Here is an 11,006-nt window from a genome sequence, read left to right on the forward strand (position 1 = left end):
CAAGAGTGCCAAAATAATGTAAGGAAGATTCTCTATGCCATGATATGATGGATCACATTAAATTACTTATGGGTTATATGAAAATCATATCTAAAACTCAACCTCGAAATTAATTACTTGCCACTGCAAGCAAGATGTGTTGAGATTGCGAAACACTCCCATCTTGACCAAAGCTTGCCATCTTGAGAAAGATACATAAAGGAATTTAATTGATATTTAATAAATCTGAAAGTAATGTCAGCTAAATAAGCTTCTTATTGCAATAAAAAAAATCATGTTCATTGGAAGTCTCAAAATATATCCCGAAAATGCAATGTAGCCCTAAAACTTTCAAAAAGTACGATCAAATCTTAAAAATTATCACGATGGTGCAATTGAGTCATAAAACTTATCAAATTGATTTGATAAAGTCCTCAAATTGATTGCATTTTTTGAAAGTTTTATGACTCGATTGCACTGTCGTGACAAGTTTTAAGACTTGATTGCACTATTTGAAAGTTTTAGGATTCAATTACGCTTTTTTAGGATTTTTAGTGCACTTATCCCTATAATGAAAACGCTAAAATGGCAAGAAATCCAACATTTATTTGAAAAATGTCGAGGCGGGTCCCAAATGGAAAGATAACCAATAATATTATTGAGTAGGTTAGGTGGACCCCAAAATGGAAATAAATCCAATAATATTTACTGAAGAAAGTTTAGGTGGAGGTTTGGGATAAGCATTGGAATATTTCCCATATAGTTTTTGTTGCCATATATTTGATAGACTGCTTTTCTTGCAACTCATTAAATTAGGGGCAGGTTTTTCTTTTCCAATTTTTAAATAAAAAAATTTATTATTCTATTTTTCGGAAAAATAAAAATATATCAAATTTGAAAAGTTACGGGGGTTTACATGATTGTAAATACTATTAAAATTTAGGATATCTTGCATAAATAAAAGCGAGATCTCATATGCTGAAAAAGTAGAAAGTATCGACAAATATTACTCCGAACACCCTATTTGTGCGTGATCGTAATCTAATAAAAATTTTCGCGATAATGTGATGGAGAGACCGTGATATTATTGAAAAGTAACTAGTACTTTCGCACAAATAGGGATTAACAAATAGTGGTTGCCACCGCAAAAACAAAAAAAGCACGATTATAGTTGTAGCACACCATTTTGGGATAGTATTCTAACGTATCGGGCAAACCGACGGGTTAAATAGCAGCGTCTAGTGGCACGCGAGGAGGAGTCGTCTTCTTTGCTGCTAGGCGCAAGCGTGTGGGTTGCCGACGGTACATCACGGTATGAAGATGCAGACAAAGGAAGAGTACAGAATTGTCATCGTTCGACCTACTTTTCAACTCGAATGCGGCAATGCACCCGCAAATCGAGACGAGATGCGGTTCCTTTGCATACAGTGGAGCAAGTCGAGTACGTGAATAACAGAGGAAGCATGGAAATAGAGGTACCGAGCATTTTCCTACATCGAAATCATCCGAAAAAGCTCGAGCAAAATTTTGGGGGAAAAATTTATCTTCATGGTTTTCTATTTCATTTTCTCCGATTTGCGAATTTTCATTCAATTTTTCACGCGAATCTAAGCCTTTTTTTCATTCGAGAATTCCATTGAAATCGAAGGAGGCACAAATCGACAACTCCTCTTTTTTGTTTTTGTAATTGTCACTCTGGATCCTCGTAATTCACTTCATAGGAAGGAAAAAGACCAGAAAGTCCCTAATGATGTGGAGACCCCTGATTGGCGAATGATCTGGAAATGAAATTCAGAAGAAAATCTGGAGAAAATGGCAAAACAATAAATCTACAATTTTGAAGAGCCCTATATAAGATTTACGCAAGACAAGTCACACACACAAACGACGAGCGACCGAGCGAGAGACTTGAGTCTCTGCCCCCCGGTCCAAAATCCCCAAATTCTAAACCCTAATCGGCTTCCGAACCCTTGTATTTCTGTTCTCTCTGACTTTTGAGCGAGCGAGGATTCGGGAGCTTTCGACCGCGTCCCTCTCCGATTGTGCAGTCCAATTGGACCGTGAGACGGCATGACGACCGAGAGCTCTTCGTCGAGATCGAATTCGACGGCGGATTCGTACATAGGGAGCTTGATTAGCTTGACGTCGAAGAGCGAGATCAGATACGAGGGCATTCTCTACAACATTAACACCGAGGAGTCCAGTATTGGCCTCAGAAATGGTATTCGGCGTTTTCTTTTCCCTTGTTCTTTTTTTTCCGATTCCCGTCGTTCTCTTTCCTTTGGAGGGATGTGCGGGGTTTCGCGTTTGTTTTGGGCGATCTGGGTTTTGCGTCGTCCTCGCTTTTGCTGAGTCTGTTTTGGTCGAAGTTGATTTGTGATAATGAGATGTAGGATCCTTTTTGTCATTGTCATTGTTAAAAAAGGGGGAAAACGTTATCCTCGTTCTCGTTGCTTGTCTCAATCTTAAGCCGTCACGGTATTGAGACTTTTGTTCATCAAGATGTTTGCCGCTGATAGTCCACCGTTTGCGCGTTTTTGTCAGTTGATGATTCACGTCCTAGTATATTCTGGTTTTAAGAATCATTGCTAAGTGACTGATACACTAGAAGGAAGAAAAGAATTCACTACGTGAAGAACTGTGAAAATGACGTCTGCATAATTGTGCTGTTTGTCCAAGCTTGCTTTTAAATCTGCATAGTTGTGCAGTCTCTCCATGGATGCTTTCAAGTCAGCATTTTGGACTGGGAACGTTATCTAGTCTGAAAAAAACCTGATAGCACGGTGCAATGTCCATTTGGATTTTGCTATATCTTATTCGATGTGGCCCGATGCATTTAAGACGGGGTTATATTCTCGCCCAAATCACAGCAGTAGCTTGAGTTGATGATGCACTGTGCACGCCCTACGTGATCGCATTGAATTGTATTATTGAGATGTGTCCTATGAGTAGCTATATTTGTTTCCTTCCTGCTGGATGCCGTATATGATGCATGATATTTTCTTTTTGTACGTATATGTTTGTTTTCAATAGCTGAATTTACTGAAAGTGGTCGACACTCTGATATTGAGGATTTAAATATTGGGATATCCATATTATGTGTTCATCCATGTAAATACTTCGTCCAACGGCATGCTGCAAACCATTCGCGTCTGTTGCGTTGTTGTAATTACTGGTGTTTATTCTTGATAAATTCTGTTTGTCAAATTTGCATGGACAATTATCTATTGATGTCGAGTTGTCCCTTTACTTCTTGGCAGTACGGTCATTTGGAACAGAAGGACGGAAAAAAGATGGACCGCAAGTCCCACCAAGTGACAAAGTTTATGAGTACATATTGTTCCGAGGAAGTGACATCAAGGTATATTATACATGCATGAACGTATGTTCACAGTGATGAATAATAGAATGAGTGTTTCAATATCTTAAAGCAAATTCCAAAATAGAATCCCGAAAAGGTTAATAACTCGGGTCAAAATAGAATCCCGAAAAGGTTTGTAACTTGGGTCATTCAGCAGTTGTTCTCTTCATCTACATCAGCCAGGTTACAGTCGCAAACTCACAATGCGTGTTTTCTTCTCTCTGTAATATCTGATCGCATCAGCCTTTGGCTTTAAACAAATTCTATATTGTGTTTCGTCCTTCATTTTTTCTTTCAATTGGAAGCTAGAATTGGACGTAGATTATCATGCCATCTCATGTACTAAGAACAAAAAAATTGTTACAGAATTTTTTTTCATGTGGCTTGGCTTAAACTGATTCTGAATTGTGTTTGTCCTTTGTTTTTTCTCCATTTGGAAGCTGGGAGTTGGAAGTGGAATATGAAACCAGCTCACTTGTTTTACAATGATTGACATAGTTACAGAATCCTTTTCATGTAGTAGTGTAATCTGTTCGTTTTGTTCTTCATTGGGCCTTTCCTTCAGAAGTGGCATGTACTGGTAATGTAGATAAGTTTTCGTTTCTCATGTTCTCTCATCAGCTAAGTTCTCCATGCTTCTCTTTTTGCAGGATTTGCAGGTTAAATCTTCTCCACCTGTTCAGCCTGCCCCTGCACCCCCTATCAATAATGACCCAGCAATCATACAGGTACTTGGTTTGATAACAATTTTACTCTAAATTTAGGTAAATAGAATCTCATTGCTGTGTTTCAACATTTTGGCAGTCTCACTACCCTCGTCCGGTTTCAACATCTACAAGTTTGCCTCCCGCTGTTAGTGGACCCTTAAGCGATATTGGCTCCAACACGGCACAGATGGCACTACCTGCCTCGAACTTTCAAGGAGGCCTTCCTTTATATCAACCACCTGGAGGGAATATAGGATCATGGGGAGCTTCCCCAGCCCCAGGTGCAAATAATAGTGGGATTATGCCTATGTATTGGCAAGGATATTATCCTCCCAATGGGCTTCCTCATATTAGTCAGCAGACTCTGCTTCGGCCACCACCAGGGCTGCCTATGCCTCCTCCTCTGCAGCAGCCAATGCAGTATCCTGGCTTTAATACTTCTTTCCCTGCTGGAGCTTCTAACTTGCCAGGTCCTCACTTGCCAGAGGTCCCATCTCCTTTGCTTCCTGTGAGCAGCAGTTCACTAAACATGACTTCCATTTCCTCATCTGCTACTGTGCCATCAACTCTCTCTACTGTTCCATCAGCTACAGCATCTTCTGATTCCCTACCAAGTTTCATACTCAATAAGGCACCGATCTCTGCCTTTCCTGCTGTCAGTCTGAGTGCTAATTTGCCATCGCTCCTTCCTCTGATGACTACTGGTCCGGACATTAGCAACATAATTCCCCCTATATCTAACAAGCCCAGTGTATTTGCTGGTCCAACCTTGCAGTATCAAAGTACTTCTCAATCCACTGCCTCCATTTTGGGGCCATCCAATGCTGTCAATCCAGAAGCTTCTATGCAGATGCCAACACCTACACCAATACCTTCATTGATAACACCTGGTCAGCTTCTGCAGTCTGGACCCACTGCCACCCCTTCTTCTCAACCTTCACAAATTGCTCACAAGGATGTGGAGGTGGTTCAAGTCTCACCATCATCCCCAAAGCCATTGGCACCTGTTCCATCAGAAGCTCAGCCTCCTATATTGCCTTTGCCTCCACCTGCACGTGGTGGTTATAAGGTTCTATTCTCTATATGCACATTCTAAATTTGTACGCACATGGCACATGTCCAAAAGCATAATCTTCTTGCTTACAGATGTACTTGTACTTTTGTTCATCAGCGCATAGTTCAGTCTGATCTTAAGATTTTGCATCTACTTAGTGGTCTCTTGAAAATTATGCTGAGTATATAAGGCACATTGAGATAAATCTATTTATGTGAATTACTTGTGGCCTGAAGCCTGCCGTGTGCTTGTTGCACTCTGTGTTCTCATCATTGATCTTGGAAATAACATGAATAATGTACTTATGTGAATTACTACAGACCTGAAGCTTGTTATTAAAATGCTTTCGATTTTCATCCACCACTTTGAGAATATAAAAGTTTCTTCTCTCTGTGTGTGGATCAAAGTTTTGTCTGGTTCACTCTGTGGTAATTTGTAGGGCTGTGTACTTGTATGAGTTTCTGTCTCACCGAAACTGCTTGACAAATCTGAGCTTGGTGTTTTGACATGGAGTTTCTCTTTTCACCAGCAGAATGGAGTTCCATTTCATGCTCGTTATGGACATAGAGGTCGAGAAAGGGGGAGAGGAGCTCGGGTAATTTTTCTGTGTTTCATTTGTCAAATGGTTTCCTTGCTTCTTTGAGAACTCATAATGATTACATAATCGAACCATCTATGTACTGGTTTAGTGTCCCTCTATAGTTGCTTCTATTGGTGTCCATGTTATTCTTGCTTCACATGCATTGTCAGCAGTTTATGGAACTTGAGCCTCTTAAGATTACTTGAGTTCAGACAATTGGAAGTAGACGGAGCTCGCTAGCCTCACGTATTTTTTAAAACAGAAGTGTTTTATCTGCTACCTGTACCTCCATTCCCTTGGGGGTCACGCCTTGGTTTTCAATAGTGGATTTAACATTTTAAGATCATTCCTACATTTTCTTTCCGTTTTAATTTTGGAGTAGTTTTATGAGTGATTTTGTCTTTCTTGTGGAAGAACTGAAAGCCGAAATTGGTTTTCAACATGAACGATACTTAATGTGGTAAGATGCTCATAATTGTGCTTTAATTTCTGTCCATGATGGTCATATCTCTGTTCCTGGTTTAATAGAGTAGAGCTATTATTTGTGCAGCTGCTAACAGCTAGTCTGTAGGTTTTTCAAATCTATAGATAACCTGGAGTTTGACAATATAAACATTAACTGAATGTTGAGCAGGGTTCACATCCAGTCACTAGATTTACTGAGGATTTTGATTTCACGGCAATGAATGAAAAATTCAACAAGGATGAAGTATGGGGTCACCTTGGTAAGAGTAAAAGTCATTCCAAGGACAAAGATGTAGAGGGCGATGTAAGTGATGAGGATAATTATTATGATGAAGAGGATAGTGAGCTACCAAATATGGAGGTCAAGGTATGAGTGCTAGTTTCTGTGATGCTTTTATCTCCTGAATATTTGGTGGAAGAGGGCTACTACTTCTTCCTGTATTTCACTATGCATTTCTGCTGGGCAGGCTGTCTACAACAAGGATGATTTCTTTGATTCACTCTCCTGCAATGCGCTTGATCATGGATCAAACAGTGGAAGGCCCAAGTTTTCTGAGCAAATGAAGATAGACACAGAGGTATTGTTCCTGTTGATTTCATCATTTGGCCTCGTCAAGTAATTTACGTGTATGTTTTGTTTGTTGTCTACAGACTTTCGGTGAGTTCTCAAGGCATAGGGGTGGTCGAGGTGGCCGTGGTCCTGGTCGTGGCGGTCGTGGTCGGGGCTACTATGGGAGGGGTTATAACTATACTGGAAGAGGTCGGGGAAGAGCGGTTTATGGCCGAGCGTCATAGAGGTTATCAGGCCTATGTGCTTCTCAGGATTAGAGGCTTAATAACTTGCTGGAACTGGAAACTAGCGTAGCTCTATGCTCCTGATCTTTGTGGATTTGGTTTTTTTTTTCTTCTGGATTCTAATCAGTCTTTTATAACGTTGAGCCGATTGAGAGGCCGTGCGTTCTGCTCAGAATTGTTTGCACCAACATTTGAAGCAGGATTTTCAGTTTTGTGGAATATCAGATGGTGATCTTGTTGAAATCTGCTAGCTTTTACTCATTTGCCGAAGCGTGTTCTTTTATGCTTCACAGACATCTCTTAAGACTTATTTTTATGGATCCTGCATTTGGTATTTGTCCCAAGCAATTGTTGCACACTTCGTTGTACCAAGAATTGGCCTACAAATGGTACCAAGGTGCCGGCGCTCCTCGTCTTTTCCGACTTAAAAGCAATTCTTGCACTTCCTTTTCCTGAAAAGAAGAAGAAGAAGAAGTCGGGAGCGCATTATAGACAATTTGACATGCAAAACAAATATATTCGATTTTGTTGTTGAGGCTTGATAATAGGAAATTTCCAGCATTCGCTCGGTCGTGTCATCCTCTCAATGCAATGCAACGGCCCATGATGTTGAGAGCCAGTTGGCACTCATCCAGAATAGCCCCTCTGGAATGGTTTTCATTTTACAGTTTATTCAAGTGAATGGCATGTGCGTCCATTGCACTCATCCAGAATAGCACTCCTCCATTAACGGCCCTCTCTTTCCAATAAAAATTTCCAAAACTAGGAAAAAAGTAGAGGACTGCTTTGCTCGGATCTATCGTCCCAACTCCCTCAGGTGTCGGTGGCTGGCGACTGAGCGAGTCTCAGCTCCATTTCTGAGCTCTAACAAGGCCAAAGGAGAAGCCATGGGAACGTCTTCTTCTTCTTCTTCACCGTTCCTCGTCCTCCTGTTTGCAAGAATCTGTGGAGTGATAGTGGCAATGCTCGTGCTCTCTTGGGCTCTCGCCTTCAAATCTAGCTTCCTCCCTCACTCCTCCTCTCAAGAAGACCTCATTTATTCTGTATTCCATCTCTCTCTCTCTCTCTCTCTCTCTCTCTCTCAATGCAAGGTTTTGGTTGTGAATATGAGTAAGTGAAGAGGGTGTTTCTGTCTTCAAACAGGTTCTTCACCCCCTATTGATGGTCATCGGCTTCATTCTCATTAGTGGAGAAGGTACACAAGATACAGACCTTTCTGCTGGTGAATTTGAAACGAGAAAGAAACCTTCCCATTCACAAATCTGCTCTCTCTGAATTTCTCTCTCTTTTCTTTGTTGCTTCCCCCCACCCCACCCCCTCCAAATGTGGGTCTTCTCTGTTTCAGCGATCTTGGTCCACAGATGGTTGCCTGGTTCGAGGAACATGAAGAAATCGGTGCATCTGTGGCTTCAAGGAGTGGCTCTGGGAAGTGGGGTTTTCGGCATTTGGACGAAGTTCCACGGACAAGATGGGGTTGTGGGTAATTTCTACAGCTTGCATTCTTGGATGGGCTTGATCTGCGTCTCCTTGTTTGGACTTCAGGTTTCTCACTTTCCCTCTTCAATCTTATGTCATGTTTTTTCTCACCAAAAATTTCACCTTTTTTTTTATTATTATTTGCTACCGGCTTTCCCAGTTGATAAGTAGCCATAAAGGGTACTGAAAACGGCGTATTTCAGTCTAGAATCTGCCCTAAATCCTCTGCATTTTCTTGCTGGTTGTGTTTTGGCCACTTCAGTTTGATTTTCAGCTGATCAGTGAGTCGTGATATGTTAGCCAAGGACAAATGTGTTTTCCCAACAAGAAAAAGAAGGCTAACTAGTGATAACCAGCTTGCTTGTGGTGCCTGTTTTCATTTAGATTTTGTTTTCATTGATATAATATCTCGTAACTTTTCTAGGCATCCATGATACACGTAGCCCTCGACGCCATTTGTTTGTGAATTGTAGAAGGCTATTCCTGTCGCATAACCAGGCATCGCTCCTGGGCCTCGTTAGGAAGGATCAAGCTGGGTTTACCATTCACTATAATCAAGTACGACGGGCCTAACCATGACCAACACAATGCTTCTCTCTCCGCTTCATGCGCTACTTCTCTGAACTACTGAACCTAATCTTATCGGTTATCAAATAGAGAAAACACTATCTGTGTAATGGTCATCGAATCTCGTTTTCATTCGGCAGCGACCTCAGATTCTGTCATTAGCATGTAAAGCCATTATATTGCCATTTGAGGGTTTTGATTTCCTTAATTTTCAGTTTGATCCTAATCAATTCCCACGGATGCCTTGACGAGTGGTGGTGAAGCGCAAAAATCTGCTTCCCAGCACTCAGGCATTGCAGAAGCCTAAAATCCTGAACGACCTTTATAATGTCCAATTGTGCATTCATCTAGATCTGGGAAACTTCACGGTGAACTTCTTCATCGAGCGACACAACATGATCTTGTTGGTAAAATGAGCAAAACCATCTGTTTACCTTTAGGTTGACGTGTATATGCTTCCCACTCGCATGTGGCCACGTTGTGTTGTTGACAACTCTTAGTTTCTTTTCAGCATTCAAGGCATGGGTGATCTTCTTATGTATGTCGAAAGTTTACCCAGGTCATAACCGAGCGCTGACATTCTGTTTCTTCATGTTTACGTTTCAGTGGTTGATGGGTTTCCTGAGCTTCTGGCACAGAGGAGAGGCGCGGTCGATAAGAATGAAGGTGTTGCCTTGGCACATCTTCCTTGGACTCTACACCTACGGCTTGGCTGTGGCCACAGCAGAGACCGGACTCCTAGAGAAGTTGACGTTCCTACAGACGATGAGAAACGTAGAGAAACACGGTTCGGAGTCCATGGTCGTGAACAGTCTCGGTCTGGGATTGGCCCTGCTCAGCGGTATCGTCATATTGGCTGCAGTTTCTCCGAAGTACCATTCTCTTCAAACTAAGCTTATATACTCACACTCTGAACCCAAGAACTTGACTTCCTAGTTTGGTGCGATGTGGGTGGGAGGTCAATGTAAATAGTGTGACTGTTTCATTGCTATCTGATTTCTTCATACGTCAATTTCCACAGCTCTGGTTCTGCTTGTCTTTGACTCAGATTGCCTCTGGGAAAATTGACATTTGTGAGAGTCTCTTGGATGAAGTTTGACCATGAATGCCTTGTTCTCGTACCTGCACCTATATTTTAGGGAAATTTTTGAAAAAGGTTCTAAAGTACCTTCATTTTCTTAAAAAAAATAAAAAAAAGGATCTGAAATAAATCTTATTTTGAATAAAAACCCAAAGTGACCTCATTGTTTCCAAGAACAATCTGACCAAAGGTATTTTCGTCATTTATTATTATTTTTAAAATTTTCCCTTTTTTCTTTTCATTTCTCTTTTTTTCTTTGTTGTGGTCGGCAAGAGTCGCCTCGCCCATGCCCTTGCCGGCCTCGCCAATGGCTGTCTAGGGTGACCTCATCCTCGCTAGGTCGGGCAAGAGCTCACCTCGCCCGTGCAAGGCCGACCCTCAATGGCCGGGAGCGACCTTGCCGGTGGCCGGCCATCGCCCGAGATCTACCATTAGTGAAAAGGAAGGGAAAAAAAGGGAAAAAAGAAAGAAAAAAAGTTTGGGAAATATAAGTGACGAAAATACCCTTGATCAAACTTTTCTTTAGAAAAATGAGAGCACTTCAAACCCTTATTTAAAATAAGGTTCACTTCATGTCCTTTTTGCAATTTTCCCCTGTATTTTCAATGTGCAAAGCCAAAAAGCTGAGGGGCAAAGAAAGGAAGTTTAAATTTAACTCGCCGATACACATCCACTATTCTTACTTAAACCCTCGGAACTTCAACTCTCTAATTAGACCCTACTAAATGACGATAAGGCAATGATATTACAAGTGCTTTGACTTTCTTATGACGCTCACTTAAGTATTATAACATTTTCTTTTCGATTAATTGAATATAATGACTTCTAAAAAACGTTCATCTAAAAGCCGTAACTTTCAATCGATTATTTCAGTGTCCTAACTTTTAAACAATATTTACCCAAGTGTCAAAAATTTGATGTGGTATGGAACTTGTGGTGTA

At 41.1% G+C, this 11,006-nt stretch overlaps 2 protein-coding genes across 3 annotated transcripts; both read left to right on the plus strand.

Moving 5' to 3' along the window:
- Nucleotides 1-1,875: 1,875 nt before the first annotated feature.
- On the plus strand, nt 1,876-7,184 carry LOC115754710 (protein decapping 5). Of its 2 annotated transcripts, none has more exons than XM_030693836.2 (8): nt 1,876-2,200; nt 3,240-3,340; nt 3,991-4,068; nt 4,145-5,116; nt 5,631-5,696; nt 6,316-6,513; nt 6,614-6,724; nt 6,798-7,184. In XM_030693836.2, exons 1-8 carry the CDS (start codon nt 2,050-2,052, stop codon nt 6,939-6,941), a joined length of 1,821 nt encoding a protein of 606 aa, XP_030549696.1. In that variant the 5' UTR covers nt 1,876-2,049; the 3' UTR covers nt 6,942-7,184. The 2 variants fall into 2 exon arrangements, with proteins under 2 accessions (XP_030549696.1, XP_030549703.1); XM_030693843.2 differs by having other exon boundaries at nt 5,634-5,696.
- Nucleotides 7,185-7,746: 562 nt separating this feature from the next.
- On the plus strand, nt 7,747-10,031 carry LOC115754666 (probable transmembrane ascorbate ferrireductase 4). Its single transcript, XM_030693774.2, has 4 exons — nt 7,747-7,984; nt 8,085-8,136; nt 8,287-8,483; nt 9,591-10,031. The coding sequence occupies exons 1-4, from the start codon at nt 7,829-7,831 to the stop codon at nt 9,918-9,920; spliced, it is 735 nt and encodes a 244-aa protein (XP_030549634.1). The 5' UTR covers nt 7,747-7,828; the 3' UTR covers nt 9,921-10,031.
- Nucleotides 10,032-11,006: the final 975 nt, after the last annotated feature.

The sequence above is a fragment of the Rhodamnia argentea genome, chromosome 5 (genome assembly GCF_020921035.1).
Source record: "Rhodamnia argentea isolate NSW1041297 chromosome 5, ASM2092103v1, whole genome shotgun sequence".
Lineage (NCBI taxonomy): Eukaryota > Viridiplantae > Streptophyta > Magnoliopsida > Myrtales > Myrtaceae > Rhodamnia > Rhodamnia argentea.

What these genes read in the sequence shown, in the direction of transcription:
- LOC115754710 (XM_030693836.2), top strand. Translation starts at nt 2,050, where the DNA reads ATGACGACCGAGAGCTCTTCGTCGAGATCGAATTCGACGGCGGATTCG. An exon ending in AAAGGGGGAGAGGAGCTCGG is followed by an intron (nt 5,697 to 6,315) that starts GTAATTTTTCTG and finishes AATGTTGAGCAG; the next exon opens with GGTTCACATCCAGTCACTAG. An exon ending in TACCAAATATGGAGGTCAAG is followed by an intron (nt 6,514 to 6,613) that starts GTATGAGTGCTA and finishes TCTGCTGGGCAG; the next exon opens with GCTGTCTACAACAAGGATGA.
- LOC115754666 (XM_030693774.2), top strand. Translation starts at nt 7,829, where the DNA reads ATGGGAACGTCTTCTTCTTCTTCTTCACCGTTCCTCGTCCTCCTGTTT. An exon ending in AAGAAGACCTCATTTATTCT is followed by an intron (nt 7,985 to 8,084) that starts GTATTCCATCTC and finishes GTCTTCAAACAG; the next exon opens with GTTCTTCACCCCCTATTGAT. An exon ending in CATTCTCATTAGTGGAGAAG is followed by an intron (nt 8,137 to 8,286) that starts GTACACAAGATA and finishes TCTCTGTTTCAG; the next exon opens with CGATCTTGGTCCACAGATGG.